This window comes from Sturnira hondurensis, unplaced genomic scaffold (genome assembly GCF_014824575.4).
Source record: "Sturnira hondurensis isolate 20B ecotype Veracruz unplaced genomic scaffold, ASM1482457v3 Scaffold0000396, whole genome shotgun sequence".
Lineage (NCBI taxonomy): Eukaryota > Metazoa > Chordata > Mammalia > Chiroptera > Phyllostomidae > Sturnira > Sturnira hondurensis.
In genome coordinates this window covers 1,337,556-1,361,701 of record NW_028073027.1, presented here as the reverse complement: position 1 = coordinate 1,361,701, position 24,146 = coordinate 1,337,556, and the positions used below count along the sequence as shown (strand labels likewise).

The 24,146-nt window shown below is 39.4% G+C and overlaps 1 protein-coding gene across 4 annotated transcripts in view; it reads right to left on the bottom strand.

Moving 5' to 3' along the window:
- LPP (LIM domain containing preferred translocation partner in lipoma) overlaps window positions 1-24,146 on the bottom strand; it is a 631,519-nt gene that overhangs the window by 399,913 nt on the left and 207,460 nt on the right. For all 4 annotated transcript variants that reach the window (XM_037037971.1, XM_037037916.1, XM_037038015.1 and 1 more), the window contains one exon: window positions 22,936-23,137. In XM_037037971.1, coding sequence (XP_036893866.1) covers window positions 22,936-23,128 — 193 coding nt within the window. In that variant the 5' untranslated portion in view covers window positions 23,129-23,137. The remainder of the gene's footprint in view (window positions 1-22,935; window positions 23,138-24,146) is intronic.

The following is a 24,146-nucleotide window of genomic DNA, read 5'->3' as shown; positions in this document are numbered from 1 at the left end:
ATGTAACATTAAGGAATTTTAATTATTTCTGTCACTGCTAATATTAGCAGTGACACAGAGAAAGTACTGGGAGTGCAATCTGTGGGAACACTGCTCTAGAGGAGGCCTGTGGAGAGGAAGCAGGTCAGTAAATGAACTTGTACATGACACTATGCCTTTCTGTCTGGTGACGCCAGAAGGAAAGCTTTGGAGAATAAAATGGCTGATTAAGAAATGTGAGAGCCTGCAGCCTGCTCAAGGAAAGGCACAAAATGGAAGCAAAATTACAAACACAAAGCTCTCAACACATTCTGGATTTGGCAGTAATTTCCCTTAACTGACTTAATAACCAAATCAGTCTTGTTCAGAAAGTGACATCACTGAGAACAGTATTTCCAATAACCCAATAATTCAGGATATTTCCGTAGTTTATAAACTACTAAATGATCAAATTAAAGTTGTCCTGCCTAAAGGGAAAAAAACCCAAGCACTTTTTATCCTGAAAATATCACAGGTATTAATTTGTGTTTCCTTATTTACCTTTTTTTTCTGATTTGGAATAATGCCTTGTATTTATATAAGCATGTGTCTCCTTAATATATATCTATAGCTGCAGTGCTATCGATATTATTTAGTCAAACTACATGTAATCGCTAGGCGGTGGGCAATAAATAGATTACTATTAAGGGCTTGAATGAGTTGGGAAGAAAGAAATAATAAAATATAAAAATTTTCAAGAAGAAAAAAAATCAAGCTGGTGAATTCACGGACGTCAGAACACAAGATTCAGAGACCTATTAAGACTCCATTTTCTATCACTGACAATGTTTAGTCTGCCTGCAACATCCCTGTATCATCAACATCTCTGGGTATGAACCATTTGCTTCCCTCAAAGTCCAGTCCCAAAGCTTCCTCCTCTTGTACAAGCATAGTCTTCAGCCTTTACCTTCCCAGCCAGACTATATTAACCTTCTTCTGAGTTTTTAAGTTTCAATTCTGCCCTGATTATAGTGTTTAACACACTGTACCTTTCCTTGACTTAAGTTTGTACACACATGTCTTGACTCCTATTCCAAAGTGAGATTTCTGAAGTGAGAAACTAGGAGTCAATCTTTCGTGTCCATTTTTATTTAAGAACTTTATTGAATTCATTGTGGTGATATCAGTTAATAAAATTATACAGGTTTGAGGTCTACAATTCTATAATACACCCTCTGTATATTGCTTTCTGTGTTCATCACCCTAAGTCAAGTCTCCTATCACCATTCTTCCTCATGCCTAGCCTTAGAGGAAATAGGGATGTTCTTTTTCTAGAAGTGAATCTTATAAATAAAGAGACTAGACTGGGTGATTTCTGGGGCCCCTTCCAGCTGTAAATGCCAAGATATTACAGTCAAAAGGAAGTTATGACATTATCTAATTTAATCCCATCATTAAGCAAGAGGCTCAGAGTGAGAAGAGGATGTGCCCAAGTGGAAGGCGGTCTCCTGAGTTCAGCCCGGTGCCTCTTGGCCACACCATGGCACCTTTTTACGCTGCTGACAGGCCAAGAGGGATTGCCTCGGGACTTTTTTCCTAAATTTCAGGCCAGAATCTTAGAATGTATCTACTTGACAGATGACAAAAAAATATTTAGTTTAAATAACCATTACTCTGAACATCACCGTGTTGGCCAAGAGCTCTTCACCAGGACTGAACTTGCTGCCTGGCATCATCTTAATAATATTAAAGTGGAACGCAAATGCTGCCCCTAGAGTAGTGATTTTCGAACTATAAAAGGAAACTCATTAATGTGTAACAAAAGCCATGTACTAGACCTCCAAAATTCATTGCTAAAATTGAAATAGAATATAAAACATCATTGTACACCATGTAAAGGAAGAGTATATACAGTTAAGCAAAATACTCTTTCATATCATATATGTGTGACTGTGTCTGCATGTACATGGAATTATCAGTGTAAAAATTATTTCTCCCTGCAATGTGGGTCGAAAAAGTTTTAAAGCCACTAAGTTGGACCAATGTCTCTAAGTGATAAATATTAATAGCTAACTGATGCACAGTTAACAAGCAAGATGGGCAAAAGCAAGTTTATAAAAGCAGTAATACCAGCTCTAGGCCTCACATTTTGCTTCCTTGGGAGAACAAACTAGACCTCGACTGGAAATAATGGGCACAATGAAGTGACCCTCCTCTCTCCTCCCACAACCTTTCTTGCTTTGGACTACGAAGTTCCTGTTTCAGGAAACCAGGGTTCTTCGGGCCCTGACCACCCTTTCTCTCTCTCTTCCTTCCTCGAGGGAGACTCCAATCAGTCTATAGGACCTACCACAAAAAAGTCAGGTCCCTGAGCACTCTCATCAGACCTTCTGAAGATTTGCCTGGGCGGCTGGGTTTGAGTAACTTTCTCTTTCTCCTGGGTTTGGTTGCTAGAAGACACTCTACTATGACTCCTCGTTCTCTCATGACCTGATAACTGTGCTGGGCAAAGACTGACGGTGTGCACACAACATCCTGGCACAGCTTGTATAAGATCATTGTGCCTCATTACAAAACGGTGCCTTCCTTAACTCTCTCACAACCGTTAGACCAAGATTTCCATTTTTTTATTTTTTATTTTACAAGGGTCTAAGGATTTTTCTGTCTTCCTTTAAACAGCGGTCATGATGGATCAACTGTATCTATCTTTACAGCAGCCAACATTTGCATTAAAATATATATATCGAGTTCCCATGCCACCTCATTATTTTTAATATTATTAACTTTTTTTATTTCACGGGTAAAGAAAGTGACCAAAAACTTTTCTGAGTTCATCTCTAGCATGCATAAAAACAAGAATGCAAGGGGACCCTTACAAATAATAGCTTCTCAGCCAAAGTCTTCCAGTCCCCCTTTTTTCCTTAAAGTACACACCCAAAATAAAGTTCACATCTTGTTTACCTCTAATTCTGCACAGCTCTTAGCTGAACGCCTTAAATGTTCTACTTGCTCAGTGGATGTTTGCTGAGTGAATAAAAGAGTGAATGTTCAGACTAAGCTCTTCTTCCCATCCCTTAAGACTCCCATCCACTCTCCCAACACACACGTTTCAGTTAAAAAAAAAAAAAAGGTTACAAATCGCTAGGAAGGGTTTTTTTTTTAAGTAGCTGGAAAAAAGCAACAAAGATTCTGGATCTCTAATTAGTATCCTCCCTTACACTACCCAGAAGATTCAAGTGGCCAGCCTCCCATTCATTCATGTATTTATTTGACTTCCTTCCTCACTACAAGGTTAACTTCGAAGAACTTTTGTTATAATACTCTTCTTATCACAAAGCCAAGTGCATATAACATCTTCAAAATATGACCAAAACATCATGACCCCCAGATCCTTCTCCTAATTGATATCTAAATGTTTGTCATTAGAATTTTACACCTGTAGGTTAAGGCTCTGGTTTCTATTAAAAATAGAAGTCCTCTGGCAAGGTTCCACTTTGACATACTCTCAAAGATGCAGATATCGCTCTATAGATAGATAGATAGATAAATAGACAGACAGGAACATATAGATAGGTAGACATAGATATACATCTATATCTCAGTATAAGCACATCTAACAAATATGTCTTATATAGATTTTGGGAGTCAGGATACAAAATACAATAGAAAGATCATGAAATTTGCATTTAGAGATAGCTGGACTCAAATCAATGATTCATTATTTATTAATCTTGAAATATCACACAACTCATTATCTTTCCGAGGCTATTTTCATTATTTGAACACTGAAAATATTCGTGCCTAATCCCAACTAAAGAAGATATATCAGACACCTGGCATACAGTAGGAACAAATAAAACATTAGGTCTCTCGTGAAGCCTGTGTAGTTAAGAACAAGAATGTATATTTTGCTCTGCTGTAGGGAGCATATTAGCCTAGAGTGGAAGAGTGGAGAGGACCTGGGAGCAGCAGAAAGCACGCAGAATGCAGCATCTATGGCCCATGTCACAGCCTAACCAAACCCATGATGTCCCATGGGAAAAATGTTACTCCCACGCCTTTCAGGCTTAATGAATTTCATGCAGTTTCTGTCGCTGAATCACATTTTTGTACAATTTTAGGGCAAGAAGTGAGGAGATAATATTGCTCAGTGGCATTGTTTTACAATGGAAGAAACCAGCCCAGGGTGGTTTTGTGATGTTCATGTGAGAGTGTGTAGGAGAGAGGAGTCCTTTCCGCTGGACCGTGCCCCTTGGTTGGCTCATGCCAGGTGCAAGGTTGCCTTCTTGATCGGTTGCCACCACCTGTACAGTGAAGCTAAGGTAAAATTTCCTTTATTCCGGCAGACCTTTCAGTTGAGTACCCAGGCACACTTCTGAAATCGTACTCAAAACAAAGTCAAGCTTTGCGATAGATGATTGACTAGGAATCACACCTTTATTCTCTGGGGAAGAAATAACAGGTGCCACTGGGGTGGGTTTGTTTCTGAAAACAGGATGTTTGAGGAACACTTCAAGCATGATGCCCAGATCCTAACTTCACGCTTTGTGCCCTGAGATTCCCTCTGTGACTCTAGCTTTGTCCTTCCTCCACTTCCCGTAATGACTGGTCTGTTAGCAACCAGTGTCCCAGCAGCTGCTCCAGAGAAGGAAAATTCCCTGGTAGTCCCCAAGAGGGGCGCAGGTCCTAAAATGACTCCTTCCTCAACCACAAACTGACACTGTTTTCTAGAATAAGAAGCGATGTATTTCCAATAACAAGTTCAGTCTAGAACGGACAGTATTTTCATACAGGTTGATTTTTATCTGGGTTATATCCAATATAAAGTAAACTGCATGAGACAGACTGCTTAGGAATGCTACAAATTCACAACTAGCAAAACATGCCTCAAAAAAAAAAAAACCTATTGTTAAAGGAAATGTGGCTGTAGCTCTTTGAAACAAGAAAGCTACTAAAAATCCAGAAACCCTGAAAAAAATACTTAATTATGACATGGCTGAATGAATTGAAAGGGAAAATAACAACAAATAAAATTTATGTAACCAAAAAATATCAAAATATTCAGGAAGCCAGAGTCAGAGGGCTCAAACTTATCAGTGATAGATAGTATAAAAGAAGTGTTTTCAGCTTTACCAAACCTGGCCATACCCACGGGGCTTTGACTTATGCCTATGTCTTCTCCAATTGCCACAGAGAGACTTTTTTTAGAAGTTCCAGGAGATGATCTTGCCAGTGCCTCCTCTCCAGATGGCTCCAGGCGTTGAATCACCTACCTTTACTGTTCTATGTGTTCTTTACATTCCACACAGACAGTACAGACAATAGTAACCCACAGAGGTAAGTATAACTGTGGGACAACGGCTGCCACTGTGTCACCTTTATTGGATATATTACATTTTAAGAGGTTTGTTCACTTTTCCAATTGGCCCATGCTCTTGGCAAACTACGGTCAGGTAGTGGTGGCATGGAAGTGCAATGCCCATATCGCAAACCCTTGGTATCATCAGAGGGAAAGCAGCACATTATTCTTTTTACTTAAATACTAGAATAAAGTTAAAAGTAAACAGCTTATAAAATGACTTAGACTCATGAACAGGATAAGTCAGGAAAAGCTACTGCAAAAATAATCACATACATAATTCTAATTTTTTAATCCTGTAAGTTTTACTTTTATTATTACTCCTTCTGAACTCTAGTGTTTCAAGTTTGTTTCCTCCAAATCTAGACCTGTTTGGGTTCCAAGAGGTCTAACTTATTGATTCAAGTATAAATCCTATTTGCCTTAATCAAGCTATTTAATCTGATCATAGGAAGAGTATAACTTCATCTGTTGACCTTATAACCCTTCAAGGCTATTTTTTCCCATTCATAGTGGGGAAAAAAACTATATGCATTTTATAAATGACATGCATATTTTTAATGTGGTGCATCACAGTTATTGATTTGCATATCTTGTGTCAACCTTGCATCCCTGGAATAAATCCCGCTTGATCACAGTGTTTTATCTTTTCAATGTATTGCTGGATCTAGTATGCTAATATTTTGTTGAGGGTTTTAGCATCTGTGTTCCTATAATTTTCTGTTTTTGTGTGCCTTTGTTTGGTTTTGAAATTAGGATAATGGCTGGCCTCATAACATGAGGTTGGAGACTTCTCTCGAATTTTTTTGGAATAGTTTGAGAAGGATAGATGTTAGTTCTTCATGGAATGTTTGGTAAAATTCGCCTGTGAAGCGGTCTGGTCCAAGGCTTTTGTTTGTTGGGAATGTTTTGATTACTGCTTCAGTTTACTAGTTGTGATCTGTCTATTCAGATTCTTTGATTCTGCCTGATTTAGTTTTTGAAGACTTCATGTTTCTAGGAATTTATCCATTTCATCAAGATTTTCCAATTTGTTGGCATATAGTTGCTTGCAACTATATTGTTGTTACAATTCTTTGTATCTCTTTGCTGTCAGTTGTAACTTCTCTACTTTAATTTCTGATTTTATTTATTTGGGTAAACTCCCTTTTTTTCTTGATGAGTCTAGTTAAAAGTTTGTCAGTCTTATTTATCTTCTGAAAGAACCAATTCTTGGTTTCACTGATCTTCAGTATTGATTTTTTTAGACTCTATTTTGTTTATTTCTGCTCTGATCTTTATTATTTCCTTCCTTCTACTCACTTTGGGTTTTCTGTGTTGTTCTACACATGATTTTTTTTGAAAGGCAACCATTATAATACCATCTAGTGCAGTCCTGTAATTGAATCTGACAAACTGTGCTAAAATTGGAAAGGCAGTTCTTGGTACTTACATCTTTGTTCAGGAAAATAGAATTCTGGAGAATTTTGCTGTTCCCTATGTGTACTCAACAATGGCACTGTGTTCAACTCTAGGCCCTTACAAACGAGGCTTTCTAAGACACGCTGAATAAAATAATTAAAAGCTTTAAAAAACCTGCCATGGAACAGTTCAGCTAGAAGTAGGGAAGGAGACACGGGTAAGGAACTTCTTGGGAGCTTGCAAGCCTCCTACAGGGAAGGAAACTTGTTCTTTGCAGCCTCCAAGGGCAGAGCTGGGACCAAAGGTGCACTTGGGGAACACCCGGTTTACGGAAGGGTGGGAAAATTACCTTTTAATCCAAAATGAACATGAGTAATCCTATAAATAAAATATGCTCCCACCTCCACCCTATATTCAAATGAACGCAAACTGAAGATTGTCTAAGGGGGTACCTGCACCAAAGGGATTGCTACCAAGTCCTGAGTCCCTCCAGAAAGCTTGAGGACTTCTATTTTGGTGGTGGTGGTGGTGTTCAGCTACAGAAGCCCCATCTGTATTATTAAAGTTATGCCTAGGTATTTCAAACTTTACTCCCTCTGCAAAACGGACCTTCCCCCACTATATTTTCTTAACTAGTATTACATTTAAAACTACCACTATGGAATATTAAGTTCACACTAAGCAACCTTAGTATAATTATAACTGCTATTTATTCCATAAATATTTACAGAATGGTTCCTCCATATCTCAACCATATTAGGCAATGTGAACTTAACAATGACGAGCACAGAGTTGCTGCTCTCAAAACCAAATTACCTTGTTAACAAGGTAACTTTGACGTCGCCTCACTGGACTAAGTGCCTGTTTTATTTACCTGTTTGCTCTTCACCGTTCCCTTCCCAGAGTTTATAAATCAAAAGTGGTAAAGGGAGAGTCCTCATTTAATGAGGACTGGGTCACAACTGTGGAAGTATGATCACATTGCTATAGTTTGTTCTTGTTTTTGTTGCACTCTGTTATTGTTTTTCTTCTTTTTTTTTTTTTGGAGGACAGATGTTTACAACTAAACAGGCTAGAGATTATAAATTTTTCAGACTAGAGAGACATGCCCATATTTTATGAAGATTTCAAATCAAAATAAAGACAATTTAAAAAAACAGAGCTATTCAAAGACAGAAAGGGCAGTTTCAGTTTCCTAGTAGAACAGTAAAGACAACCCTAACAAAACCTTGTGTGAGATGGTACAAACTAAAGTACCAGGTGAGAGACTGACCTACCTCAGTAGTTCCAAAACTTCGGAAGTGTTAAAAAACAAAAAAAGGTGCTCATCGCAGGCCAATTATACCAGGATATCTGAAGATGAGGCCCAAGTTTTCATATTTTTTGAAGGTCCCAGGTGATGATGTATAATGAGGATAGAGAACCACTGAGAGATGGTTTAAGCCCCGTGAAGTATATAGCACTGGCTATTGTCTAAAAAGCTGGTAGATTTTAAGTCCTAAAGTAAAAGGAAAACGTGATAAGAGGCATTGGCATAATCTTTTCCATTTTAGCAGGTCATCAAAGAAATAAGCAACTGGGGATAGAACAGTGGCTCTAATAAACGAGTCCAGGTTCTAAGACGGGCTCATGAGGCAGAAAGGCCAGAACTGTCAATAATCCATTGGATGATGACAGAGAAGAGGGGGACACACTTTTGAAATCTCAAAAAACTGTTACTCTATCTGGCTCTGCTCTATAGGTTTTAAGACCTCTCGTTCTTTTCCTTCCCTTCCCTCTCCTTCCCTCCCCTCCCTCTTTCTATCTCTCTCTCTCTATCTCCAGAAAACTCCTAATCACAATCTCACCTCTTCTAAAGCTTAATTTATGTTAATGAGATGCCTGCAAAATTCACTGGGATTTTGGGAATACTTGCAGGAGGGAATGCTTAGTGAAATTCTTAAGGGAAAAGCTATGCTTTTGGTATTGAACACACTTCTAACAAAAGCAAGAAAAAAAGGAACTTTCATTGAATTTCTATGATATCCAAGTACCATAACATGAAAACAGCCTATTTTTAGTACTCGAGATTGTTTTTGAAAATCACCATGCCACTGAACCATAGTTTTTTTTTTCCTTCTACTACATCTTTTCCATTCCTTCCTAGCCACTGATAATTATTAACCAAGACCTTATAGCAAAAGGCAGCAGTGGTTGCAGGTTGGCAGAACCTGGGAAAGCAAACATCCATGTCTACCCATCAGCTGTCTAGGGGAAGAGAAAGGTAAATGGGGAATAGAAAGGTAAGGGCATTGGTCAAGGCTAGAGTGAAAGCTGGCATTGGCCCCAAGAGAAAAATGCAGAAGTTCTGACTCTCAGCCCTTATTGCAAACCACCAGCCATTCTCACTTCCCCTGCCATCAGAGTTGACTTTTGCCAGTGAGGGAAGAACCAGTTTCACAAACAATTATCACAATAAGAAACAAGGGTGGGGTACTAAGGGATCGTAACCATGGTGGATTGCCTGTTGACTACAAGACCATAGCCAAGCTTTAAGAAGAAATTAATTTGTTCCTTCAATAGTTTACTAGACCAGTCTATAATAAAATCTAATTGGTAATTGTTGATAGTACTGATGTAGTTGATCCTTTTTTCCAGTGGCACTAAAAGTTTCATAGGATGGAAAAAGGCAAACTTGACCTGAACAGTTAACTTTCACAATGTTAAAGCTGCCATAAAGGCACCACATATGAGCCAGGGCAGAAAAAGCAAAAGGGAATCTTTCTATAGCCATTGATTGCCATATCATTATTATTATCATTATGTAACACAGTAGCATATGGGGAGAATTAAATGGTGTACTTTCCAAAGAGACTCTAGCCAACTGGGTTAGGCAATGGCCTCCTTGAATCAAAACCCATTGCTCCTTAAGACTTGCATAGCTGCCTTGATTAAACACAGCAGCAGGCTCTAGTTGAAGAGATGATTCTTCTTTTTTGAAGGGAGGTAGAATAGAGTAATTGCCAGATGTTTGCAATTTTAGCTATAAAAAGATGGCTGCTTTCCATCCCTGAGTATGTTGAATCTTTTTTTCTTTCTACCCAAGCTATTGTGGTTCACTAAAATAGGCCACTGCACTGATGAATCATCATTCAAAACTACAATAATGGAAGCAGAAGAAATACAACATTTCAAATTCACAAAAAAAATAAATTTAAAAATTATATATAGGGGTTAGGTATATGCTAAGCAAAGGAAGCAGGGTGCAGTATAAGCTACTCAAGAACCTCCTCTTGACTACTTTCTACCTGTTGGCTGATACAAGCAGTCTCATCACCAACTGCTCAGCTTTCAAATGGGGAGGAGTTCCTGTGTGGCCTCCCTCTTAAAGGAGAAAACTCATGCCTTATCTACTATGCCTTGCATAGGCACTGCCTAGAGGAGATGTGCAAATATACATGAAGGTGTATTGAAACCACATATAATGATATAACCACCTATACACAATGTATGTTACATAGTACATGCATCGTATTTTCTTGTGTAGTTATCACAACCCAATGACCATCACCACCTAATATTCAGTTCTCTCTCCAGACTTCGACTGCCTCCTAAATGTGATGACAGGAAAATGGAGACCTAGCTTTTATTTAAGCAGCACTAATATAACTGACTTGGGGGATTGGTGACCTCTTAAGGAGTGGATGTTATCTTTCTTAATGAGTTAAGCATCTCTTTAAGGGTTTGATGACATATGGGCCCTTTCCCTGTAAAAGATATACACATGGACCAAGTTTAAACACAATTTCAGGAGACTGGCCAAATCCCAAGTATGAATCACAGAAAGGAATGGGATCCAAGATGAAATTCCTTAAATTAATTATTTTCCTGAGATGATATAATTAGTAACATTTTAAAATTTGCTCTGCCTTATTTGATACTTAGAAAAAATATTTTTAAAAGTAATAAAAAATCACCAGTTTACTTTATACAGTTTGCTTTATGATCAATTGCATTATCTGTAGTAGTTCAATAACAAAAAATGCTTCTTCTTAGACAGATACTGTGAATATGAATGCTCTGTTTTTTCTATGTTGACATAGTTCATGTAAAATTCCTCTCTAGGGAAGGCATAGTTATGCAAAGTCGAAAAGGGACATATCAGTATATCATTTTTCTAGCAGAGACAAATGAAAGAAAAGTCAATCCTAAAATGTCAATTAGTAAAATGCTACTACACAGCAAAAAAGGATAAAACTAAGGTTCATTTCAAAAATGGCCAGCATAAGTCACATTTGAACAATTATGATTTAAAATCTATGAATGAAAAAAAAACCTGAATGTTAGCCCCCTTAACTAATGTAAATTCTTTAATTTTAATAATGGCAATGGGTGTAATGGCAGCTCCTGTTGGTTTAGCCATTATTTTGTATGAAATGTTGTGTCAATTTATTTGCTCACTTTTGAGAGCAATTGTTTGAACTACATATATCTATCTCTATTTTATAAGAACAAGTTGAGTGAGTTTAAGTAGCCACTTAACCGAGTTACTACGAGCTCCTGGAGAGTAAGAGAGAAAATCCAAATGCGAACCCAAACCCACCCCATGCTGGAGTCTACGTGCTTAACGCTGACTACCCTGAGCCTACCTTCTTCTATCCTCTCAACCCTGCCTGGGCCCCAAGTAAACTCTTTTTTCTGAATCTTATGAGAAGTTAACCATAGTGCCACTACACAAAAAACTTACAGTTTTATATTGTTCGTTAACTGGTCATGAATATGCCGACTTTCTAAATAAAATATAAACTGTTTAAGGGCTAGGATGTGTTTTTATTCTTGTCCCGTCTATTATAGAGCCCTAGTCAATAAAAAGGGTATGGCACGCATCTGAATCGGTCCCAGCAGAGGATGTGAAGTAAATGCAGAAGGTGAGATATGAAAAAGTAAAATCTATCTACTGAGGACCACAGTGGGTGGGCACATATGACATCTCAAGGACACTTCAAAAGCTAATATTTCTAAACAGACGTTACATAACTTGGAGACTTTGTTCCAAGTAATATTCATGAAGGAAGCACTTAATAAAACTAAGTCATTATAACATATGAACAGATCAATAACAAAATTATCATCTAATTTAAGTGTCATTTTAATTTCATCTTAGTGTCAATAAATCTACCAATAATATCTAACAAGTTTAAGCAAGATGGAGTAATTCACCTGAATTAACAAATATTTCAAATGGTTATTCCAAAAGCTTTCTGAAATAATGTCTTCTTCATAATGACTTCTAGACATTATTTTTGCTGTTTTATACTTCAGCACATCATCTTATACACACCCACACACAGGTGAATTCTAAGCAATTTTCGCATGTCACTTGGAGAAATTTAATTTCAAACACTTCTGAATAGTTAGGATGAGGGGAAAATAACTGAGAAATTTTCTTTTAATAAAAAATAACAGTAGCATTAATATGACATGAAGTGCAGTGCTGAGGCAAAGCGCTAGCCTTGGACTTAGGAGGCCAGGGTTCGAATCCCAGCTGTACCCTACACTCACTTTTTCAATTTGCATTACAATCTCTGTGGAACCAGGGTGAGGATGCCTATCTCTTCCAGTGTTGCCAAAAAGACTGGGCTAACAGTGAAGCAAAGTGGACTACAGATGAAATAAACTAATAAATCCACTGAACAGTTTTTCATATCCTTAAAACAATTTTCTGCCAGAGAAATTGTTTTAGTAATAGTAATATCAGTGATTATTATACAGTGATTATTCTGTAGTTCGGATACTTCACTTAAGGGAAAACAGTAAAATTTGGTGAAACGCGGCTTCTACATTCATAAGCCTCACTGCAGGTCACCTGAATGTCAGGTTTTTCATTCGTCTCTAGGAACCACACTAATGTGGGAACCATAATAACATTACAGGATATCATGGTGATTAAATTAGATATTATGTGGGAAAGTGCTTCAAAACTATTCTCACGCACACACATCTTTATTTCATAACAAAGTCCTTCTTTCATTGCTTCCTGTTTCTCAGGATCGCCCCAAACTGGAGAGAAGTTTAAAAAGTAAAACAGAACCAACCAACAAACAAACAAAAAATTTCCAGTTGGCTCACATCTCACATTCTTAAGGGTGTGTGTTTGATTAGGTGAAAAGGCTGCTTTGACCTAGTTTCAGGACAATTGCCTTTTTGCGCTTCTTTTTTTGTCTTAGCATCTGCATGTACAGCAACACTGCATTCTGCAGCACGACAGACACCAGGGGAGGAAAGGTGCGATCTTTCTGGCCAAGACCACCATCAGCAAAGTGCTTCTTGCCCACAGAGTGATGAGATTGGTATGCACTTGCTTCTCAGTGCTTCCTCCCTGGAGCTACCCCATATCCTGAAGCTATTCCTAAAGCTATCTTTCAGAGCATACTGGATGTTTGAGTCCACTCAGGGTGAAGTTACTCTGCTCATATTGTAAAGCTACTCCCAAAAGTCCAGATGTACTGCCCAGGGACATGAGCAAAGAGCAGCCAACATTACAAGGGTCAGAACAGGCACCTTTCTCTGCTTTTGCACACACTGTTCCCTTCGCTTGGCTGTCCACCACCCTGTTCTGCACGGCTAACAACTAACTTGTTCTCCAAGCTCAGCTCAGACGTCCCCTCCTCTGTGCAGCTTTTCCCAATCCCTCCCACAACACTGCCTCCATTTTCTTTTATGGCACTTAACTTACAGAATGCAACTTGATGGGTTATGGTGGCTAGTATATGTCTATCTTGATTAGCAGGCTGCCTATTCTGTTTGAAAATAGCAACATACAGAACAATGTAAAGAGTGGATAATAAGGAAGAATGTTGAATGTCAAAGTGCTAAAGGGGTGGAAGTGTCACATCCCAGGAACCTGTCCCTGGTGCTGTGCTTAGCTGTCCAGTTTCTGACTACAGGAAATCTAAGAAAGGATGATAAAAATATAATACCCTAAGTTATCTTTTTTTTTCTTTTACAGCTTCTAGGGTTAATCATGGTTCCAGGATATGATTTCTTTATATGGTATATTTGCCCAAAGGCTCAGGTGTCAGGTTTATTTTTATAATATCCATAATGAATCCATTTATAGATGATTTGCATAAACCTGTCGTGACCCAAAATCAGCTGAGATTTCAGGCATCCCTACCTGATGTTACACAATAGCAAGTGCTCTATACTGCAGGCATTTGGACATTACTGAGGCATTCTAGAAGAATCCACTTCTGGTTTGGGCCCCAATTAAAATTCCTTGGGACAATATATGCAGAAAACTGGTATTTCTGAAGAAAGCACAAAGGAAAAGCATACCAATATGAAGGAGGACTTCAGTCCTTAAATCTCTACATTGTTTATATGATAGAAGAGGTATAAAACCCGCAAAGCCACCATTATTACGGTGTTACACACCGTAGAGAGTGTGTAACCCCAAGACTTGGAGAAGGTTCACAGGGCATTAAAACACTGGATGCTAGAGTTATTTCAATAAGCAAATGACTTCTAAACTCTGGGTGAACAGCAATCAGAATTATTTGGGGAGCATGTTTTATTTCTTTTTGTTTTAATTCAGGTTTCTAGGCTCCAGCCCTGATTCTGATTCTGTATGATAAACATGAATCCTAGAAACTGTTTCTTCTTTTGTTTTTTAAAAGTACTCCCTAATTTTTTTTGATGTCTGGCCATCTTTGAAAAACACTGGGATAAACTATGCATTATGATATGCTTTCAAAGTGTGACGTGGGCAGGTCCATGTGCAAGATGGCATCCAGGAAGGAGAAGAAATCATTAAGAAATCTATGTGTATGCATTTATCTTACCATTATTGAACAATTTTATTTTAAAATAAAGACTAACAGAAAGTTGTAAAGACAGAATGAAGAGTCCCACATACTGCTCACCCAGAGTCCCCCAGTAGCGACATCTGATATAGATATAATACAATATCAAAGCCAGAAAACTGACAATATTACATTACTGTTCACTAGCCCTTATTTAGTTTTCATTATTTTTTACTCCGCATCCATTTATGTGTGTTTGTAGCTCCTTGCAACTTTATTCCATGTATAGATTCATGTAGCACCAACTACACCCAAGACAGAAAATCATTCCACCACCACAGAAAGGCTCCCTGTTGCTTTTCTTGGATTGAACACCTACCCCCTGCCCCACTCCATCCCCGATTTCTGTCCCCTAGCAACCACTAATCTGTTCTCCCTGTCCAGAGTTTTGTCATCTCAATAATGTTTCATAAATGAGGTTGCATAGGATATGCCACCTTTTGAGACTGACCTCTTTTTATTAGGGACAATGCCCATGAAGTCAACACAGGCTGCTGCATGTATTAATAGTTCATTCCTTTGTATTGGTGAACAGTATTATTCCATCATATGAACATACCAGAGGATGTTTAAGCATTTACCCATCAAACAGCATTTGAATCTTTTTCAGCAGTTTGTCATTGTGAAAATTTTGCCATGAACATTCATGTGCAGGTTTATGTATAAACATAACTTTCCATGCCTCTGCATTAAATGTCCAGAAGTACAACTGCTGAGTCCATGCAGTTGTTTGTTCACATGTTTACTTTGGTAAAAAACTGACAAAAAGGTTTCCAGAATGATTACATATCCATTTTACATACCCCTACCAGCAATGTATGAGAGGTCCAGTTTCCCCACATCCTCCATATCATGTAATTTTTTTGATATTCTAATAGGTATGTGGAGATATCTTATTGTCATTCTATATGTATTTTTATTCTTGAAGAATTTAAGCTTACTTAGATGTAAAATATTAGATGATTATACTATTACACATTTATACAATTTAAAAATAAAAGAGATTAAAGAACACCTTACCACACAACATTGCATCATTCAGTCTCTGAAGTCAGACAAAGATAAGGAATCCATCACCTTATTAAGGAATTCACTTCAGTGGTTAATTAAGCTGACAGATTACAAGATGACAGCAATTTTGTCAACAATACACAAACTTCTTTTTGTTCTAAAACATTTCATCTACTCTGTTCACATATCCCAATTCTATCACTGTAGCTTCTGAACAAGTCACCCAAACAGAGCTGTGTCACAGAACTGTGCCAAGCATGGAAGGACCCACAGACCAGGGCACACCTGCCCCACCTGCTGTTCTGTGACACTGAACAAGGCACCGGGCCACCCCACGCCTCCAAAGTCAGGGCAATAAGCCCTGCCTGTATTCAACAATTTTGACTCATTATCTCCAGCACTCCTCAGGCAAAGGCTCTGTAACTCCTAGAAATGTATTCGTGACTTAGCTCATCTCATCTAGGAATCAAAGGGGTTGTATCAGATAATTTTTACATTTTGGTGGTAGAATTTTCCAGTTTGGACAGGGATAGTAACACTTTCACTTATTAGTTTTACGAGCATTTATCAGTGCTATATTTATATCACTGTATCAGTATTCATTAGTAATAATTCTTATTATATTACTACACAGTCACTAGTCTCATAGTACTAGTATTATAATTTAGAATCATTATTAGTAGAAGTATGTATAGGATTATGAAATGCATCTAGTAAGTAAATACTATTTTATAATTATATCAATATTACTTATTATTAATAAAAAGTTGTTTTTATTACAGCAAGACGTTTAGGCAGAGATTACTCTGTGTGTGGCTCATTGTAATTACATTCACACCTGGAAGAGTGCCTGGCACAAAAATCTATTTTAAGTGAATGGTGGTTGAAAAACTACAGAACAGTAATTCCTTAGTGTCGTAAGGTATTGTATGGTTTATAAAACATTTTCACACTCACTGTTGTATTTGATCCTCAAAACAATCTTGAAAGATAATATTACCGGCTAATTTCATAAATGAAGGAAGGGCATGTGAAATAGTAAAGGGTCATGCCCAAGTGCAATATGTACCAGAGGCTTGAACGTGAATGCCCTATCAAATCAGTGCTGGATCATGTCCCTTTTGAGAGTCGGTAGAGTCTCATTGGAGTTACCGACGTTTCAGTGACTTTGTGACTGTCCTCTTGACAGACCATGCATAATTAAAACAAACATCTGAGAAACAGTAATTGCTCTTGTGTGATTGCTGGCAACCTAACAGAACTGTCAGGACTACATAAAGAAGGTATTTCCCATTTGTACCTACGAAGCCGCAGTCCAGAGTCACCTTCCTGGAAGGGAACACAGACTAGGACTCCGGGGGCAGCAGAGCACACTGCGAGCCTAAATATTTAGATATCGCTGTTCAGAGTTCACAGTCCTCCTATATTTCCAACCACTGATTCCTCCAGGTTTGAAAAAGAAAAAGGTTTTACTGACTGTAAGAAGAGAAGCAGCACAAAATTGGCCTATACACTCCACGTAAAAATGTAGGGGAAACCCATTCAAAAGTGCATTGTTAATTATATTGCCAGAGTTGCTATCCAGTTCCCTCGTATCTTAGCTGTGTGTTGAGAGAGAAAACATACCCCCTGCCTACCTGGGCTACACAGCACTGATGGCTTAGTTCTCCACCAAGGATCAATAATCCAGGACGCATCAATTCCTAGGAGCCGCGCCACAGCCTTGCCTCCCCCAGAGTGAGACAGCAGAGATGCAGTGGAGTGAGCACATTGAGGAAAGTGCGATTCTAGACCCAGTTCAGTCCAAAACTCTTGGGTAACTTTGGAAGCCATTATCTGTCCTTTCCACTGAGTTTCCATATCTGACAAGTGAGAGAACTGGAATAGATAACCTTTAAATTCTGTTCTCGTTCTGCTACTCAAAGTCTTTGTGATTAAGACATGGAGAATGGCTCCGGAATGAATGCAAAAAGGGAACAAGCCTGGCTGTCACCTCCATCAAGGAGACTCAGGTGTTCACAGTGGTATTTGGTTCTAGTCTAAACTAAATTAGCAATCACCTATAACTGATACCTCCCCCTCCATGGAATGGATTAATAACCTCAGGGTAGCAAAAACCACAAAAACAGCTAGTAAAAAAAAATCTTTCATTGAATAGACTTTATTCCACCTATTTTGATCTAACTTTACAGGCCTAGTAGAAGCAATATAGGCAAAGATTAAAAACAGAGGCCTAATTTATATTACATAGTTCCTACATAGTATAGGGAAATACATGTAGCAATACTATGTGAAAAGAGCAGCCATTTTAAACTTAATTTCAAAAAAGGACGATGAAATAATAAAATAATGGAATTGAAATCAATGAGGCTGTCTAGCCCCATTTCCAATACATAGAACCCTTTAAAATCAGCAGGAGTCCTGCACATGAGGAGCAGAGCCTACCTCTACTGTCTCATTAGCTGCATGATTATTGAATAGTTACTGCACTTTTGGTAGAACACCCCTCAGTACAACGGCAGTAACATCTGTTCCGCCTAACTCAGACCGCTAGCGGTAGTTCACTTTCGAGAACTGAATGACCATGAATACGGAAGTGCTGTATGAACTATAAAAAAACTGTACAAATATAAAGGTTTTGTACTGAAAGGGTCACGTTGGATCTGTACAATATGGATTTATGGATTTATTTTATCAAAAATCTTAAATTAAAAACAAGTTTTTAAATTAGAGACTGGAGAAAGTCCACTCTAGGCCACAAGACAACTCTGACTTTATGAACTTGAAAACTTTACAAATCATTCTGTTTGATAATGTATTGTAATAATGGGTTAAAAATGAAAATTTTCAAAATCATTTCACGAAAATAATGTGTAAGTGAAGTAGAAAACATTACACAGCTTGGTCTCCACTGAGAACAGAAAAAGAAAGATCTATACCCTTTTCTGCCATTGAAGTCTAATGTTTTGTTTTTTTATTTGAAGCAGGGGCAGTGAGGCCCAGACTATAGGGTTAAGAGCACTGGTGGCTAGCACCTCCAAGAGCAAAAGGAAAACCACATCATCCCATTGTCCCCATCAGTGTAAATAGAAGGTGATGAGACAAAGCCATACCTACACACATACGAAAGTTTTCCACAGAAATGAATGGACACTTAACATGGTAAAGTTTGTATGGAGACAAAACTTAATTTTTATTCACATACACACACATATATATATGCTCATAAGCGCATAGTACAGGGCACAGAGAGTTTTGGGGAACCCAGGGGCATTCCAAACAGGTGAGGAAACACAAGGTGTTAAAAAAATCAGAACAAAGTATGAGGACAAGGGTAGTAAAACGAAAAGACCCTATGGCCTAAAGAGCTACTAACTGGGGAAGAAAGCACACCGACTTTTAAATGTGCCTAAGCCCTTTAGAGAAAGATTATTAGCAGAACACCTTATAAAAGAAAATTATAACATATGGTATCACATAAATATAAGTTGATGTGGAAAACATGTGGGTACTTTTCCACTTTCACAGTCAGAATTAAAAAATGAGAAAACAAACCCCAGAAATGACAGATATAATAACTGAGGTGAGAAATGTAATCGGTAACTTCAGGGTAGCAGTGGCTTAAGCAACTCCTGAGCTGAAAAGCTCAAGGGGTGGGCAGAGGAGACGGAAAGTAACTCAAACACGTAGGCTGACCCGCAGAACCATAAAGCCTAGTAAGTGTTTGAGAAGCTAGAACCTGTGCCCAGATAAGCAGGCTCGTGTTGCTCGGGCTCAACTATTATCTCAAACATAACTGAGTACGTGCTAGGGGTCAGGGCCCTTGCTGGGTGCCACTGGGAGTAGAGGCCTAAGTCAGACAGTCCTGCCTCCGAACATCCTGAGGTTCCTGAAGGAGCTAGGTTTACACACAAGTACGGCAAATAGAAGACACGTGGCAAGAAGGGGATGAGATGCACAAAGAGGTTATAATGTGGTGAAAAAGAGACCTCATTAGAATATAACACAAGATCCTGGGTAACTCTGGACTCAGAGGGCACCCGAGGTCTAGTGCCAACTGGGCCCCGAGCAGGCTGTGCATTTCTGAGCAAATAACATACATTCTGCACTACAACTCACACATTTACACCAGAAAAAAAGTGGGCTATGTGAGTTCCACTGGTTCCAACTTTCTATCTCTCTGATTGGGTTATAGGAGACCAGTGTCCCAATGATCCTATGAATGAAAAGTCTTGATGGGCCAGAAATTTGGGAGAGTATATCCTAAAAGCGAAGGAGAGCATAAGCTGAGGAGTAAGCCTCCAGCATTACCAACTCTCCCTCTAAATAAAAACTGCTTCCTACTCCTAGGGATTCCACTCATGGCACAGAACAGTGTAAAGGGACAAAGGAGAAAAATAAAATGGATATACATTTTTACATGTACAAAATTTTAAGTAAAACAATATGAATTATAAAAATGGTTAGAGTAACAGAGATGCACTAACATCTAGATTAAATATAAAGTAAAGCATATCTTATACTTCTAACAAATATCATATCATAATATACAGCAGATGAAAAGATGTAGCTTCATTTTAAAAAGTCTGAATATCCATAAACCTTTCCCCATATTTGTCTTTAAAATGTATTTATGCAAGGGAAATGTTTTTCCTCCACGTATTCAAAAAAAGGTTATATTAAAAAGAGAGACTGGCAGAATTGCAAGAAAGAATCTAGACTTCAGAAATTAAATGAGACTGAGTTGCTTCAAATGAGGGTGCCACAGCCCAACTGTTTACTGCACGAAAAGAATTCCCGAGTGCTGCGCTCACCCATCCAGCCATCCGCCATCCATCCAAATATATACATACATAAGAACATACAGACATACATTTGACCATACACAATCATTCCTACTAAAAACACAGTAGCATAATAAGAGCCAAGAAGAACATAAGGACGAGTGAGAAACCATGTCTTGTTGCTTAAATGGGGAGACAAAGCTTACATTCTTATAAGGAAGTAAGGAAGTATCTATCATATGGGGCCCGAGCACCACATATGCCATGAATAGGACAAGCACACTGAGTAAGGACAACAGCCTCATTTCAAAGACTTAGTAGCCACAAAACCATAGAGGATAAGATCTCTCCTCTCTAAGCGTACATTGCTTTATGTGAAAAGACACTCAGTTCATAGGGTTATTGCAGAAGGCAATAAAATGATCATGAAAAAGCCCAGTGCCTCACAAAGACTACACGTTCAATGTCTGACAGAGCAAAAGCAGGAGAAAAAACAAAAGTAAAAGTTAGAGAGTCACAGTGAGATGCATGTGGGAACCCACAGAAGGAAGCGATTACTTCTGATGGAGGCCGTGGCCAGGCATTTTGGAGAAGGCAATACAAGTAGGATTTTGATAGATGACAAAAGGATGTAAATAATGTGTTAAGAGAAACGAGTGGAGCAAAGAGACACAGAGTATCAGGAAATACACCAGAGTCCCTAGGGAACAGGACAGACAGTAAGGAAACCTGCCACAGGATAGTAAAGAAGGTGGGGTGTCTCAAGGTAAGGAGCGTCACCCACAATCCAATTCACCATCATTCATAGCACTCAGAGTGCAGGAGACTGGGGAGACCATGACACGCTTCCCTCCTCCCTCTCCTGCATGCTATTTTTTAGCGGACTTAATATAAGATATGTCCCCACCCTAATCCTGGGGAACGCATCAACTGTCATACCTACTAGGATTCCCTCACATGTGCCTCCTCCTTCAGAAGGGATGCTACTCTGTCTTTATTCCTTTCATTTTACAGGAAAGTCCTGTTAGCTTCCCCCAAAAGTTAGGAGACAAAATAACAATGCCCCTGGTGAGTAGACCAGTCGAAATATTGAGAAAACAAATGAGAAAGCCAACATATGACTCCTCTTGTCCTCATGAAGAGGGCTTCTCTTCCAGATCCCATTCCTGAGCCCCGCTATCACTAAAGAACAATGACCCAAAGGAAACCAGCTCCACAAAATTCTGTTTAGCTGCAAAGATGCACCCTCCTTCAAGATCAATATAACTTCAGGCCTGCCATGGACAGCAGTAGGGCACCACGGGCATCACTTATGGTTTTTCCGCAGCAGCGGTCCGACGGTCTTGCCATTGCCCTTCCTGGACAAAGGATGCCAAAAGACCCACAGCTCACTGTGCCCGCTGGTGCCTGACCTCCCCACCTGCCTCCAGTCACTTTATTCTGCTCCACATCTGGGCTGGGCTTCTGACTTAAGTCCTCCAACACTGGTAGACTAGTAAAGTGTTGACTGGGGGCAGGGTGAGGACTAGGATGAAAAGAGAGAGGCTGAACTATGTCCCACAGCGTGAAACAGTCTCACACAAAACTGCTGGGGATGGGTGGGGGGGAGGGGTGGAAACACTAATGTAAGAACAAAGTAGAAACATCCTAGAGAGAATGAAGTAATTTTTTTTTCTTTGAAAAAAGCAGGATGAGGGAGACAAAATAGAGAAGGGGAGTCTAAATCTCCTTTCACTGCCTCTTCTCTGTTAGCCACCAGAAGTCTAGCTAACATTCTTCTCTTTGCTAGTACGAGTTATTGTTGCGTGAGTTGGGATGAACTGCCGTCACTGACTGGCAAAAACGTGCAACCTCTTCAACCAAACACATGCCATTCTCTATGCTCCCTGTGGGGCTGAGTGTGTGGAAGTGCACATGTGTACATACATGACATGCTGAGCTCATGTAGATCTTCAAATTCCACTTGATGTAAATATTGAATGTACTGCTATTAAAACTCCTAAAACTAGGCTTCACTCACATTTGCCTGTGAACTTCAAAAAATGCAGACCTCACAGGCTTCTCCAGACAACTCTAACCTACAGCAGCTTAGAGGAAGAGCAACAGCCAGCGAAGGCAAACCAGTCCCAGGGGCCTTAGCAGGTTCCCTTCTTATGGGCTTCCCTTTAAACCACTACATGGCAGCATTCTGAGACATTTGTCCAACGGCAAGCGGGAGAGTCCACTGCGGGGTAGATGGACTTCTACTGGACAAGGGAGAGGGTAGAAGATAGCTCAGTAGGACAGAGAGCTACAAATGAAGTGACTGGGGTTGTAGTTTGGGCTCTAGCGTTGATTCACTGTGTAGCCCTAAGTCGCTGTGTGGAACACTTAGGGTTCTCAATCTCTTCATCCCTAAAGGAAGAGTCAACTTAGATGGTTCCCAGGGAATTTTTATCCTGGGATAGTCAGTGAACTCTGAGAAACACACTGCAGATTCTGGAGCCGCCTCTTTCCGACACAACATCGTGCTGTAAGTCACTCTACTAGACTGAACTCTCCCACTTTGGGCACCCAACCCTGAAATCCCTGCACTTACCTTCACCTCCAGGTTGCTTGTACGGGTTGTACTTTGGCTTTGGAGCAACCACTGGTGCAAATTTTTTGGGTGGCTGTTGCGTGGAGACTGAAATGCTGGGGGTCCCAAAGGAATGGGTGGTCTCCATCCGTGCAGGCACATGGCCAAGGGGCTCCCCGGTGCTTTTGGGTGGCAGCCAAGAGGGATGAGACATCGTTGGAATCTGGAATTTTTAAAAAATACAGTGGTTTTTATGGAAGCATGAACATGGAGACAATATATCTCAATTCATTATTATTATATCTTAAGCCATAGTTGATGGAATCCTGAAAACTCTCTCTGAGAAGAAGAAAGAAGATGGATGAAGGAAGAAGGAGGCAGGGAAGAGGAAAAGAAAAATCAAACACTTCCACTAATCTTAAATAAACTCTCTTCTAGCAGTTACCTATGTTAGTGCCTAACACTCCTCAGGAAATAGATACAAATAAGAAATAATCCCTAACCTGAAGGAGTTTCTATGGTAGGAGAATCGGGATGCCAGTAAGGCTGAAAAAAGCTTCAATTGTATCAATAATCTATTAAAATAATGAGCACACCAGCTACGTAAATGACAGTATGTGCCTAAGCGAGGCAATAAGTTACCTAAGTGAGCATTTAAAAAGTGTTGCTGCAGAAAAAGAAAAGATCGTTTCTTGCCAGCAGCAGAAGACCTCACTGCTGCAGTGACCTTCAGACAGACCTTGAGTGCAGAACAGAGGTTGGGCCGGAACGACGTTAGCAGAGATACATGGACAGAAAAGTACACAGCCCCTAGCATTCGATGCGGCTGCTAATAAATGTGGGGGATAAGAAAAAGCAGCTTGCAACAGAGTGAAATGTGGAATGGAACAGGCAAGCCCTGCATGGAGCTTAAATTTATTTAGGCATTAAGGCACTTGAAACAGGACAAGATACTTTAAAATGGTCCCCCTGGCAGAGGCGGTACCACTTGCCACCAAGGGGCACTTGGAATCTGGAGGATGAGAATATTGTTTGCCACTATGCCCAGGGAATTCCTGGCACTCAGTGGCCAGAGGCCAGAATATTCAATACCTGTGATGTATTGGTCAGCGCCACATGACAGAAAAACGGCCCATCAGGAGCTATGCTGACTTGATATCATACTGGACCTTTATGGAAAACTCAACTAGGAGGGGGACAAACCAGCCCAGCAAAGGTACTGTTCTAATTAG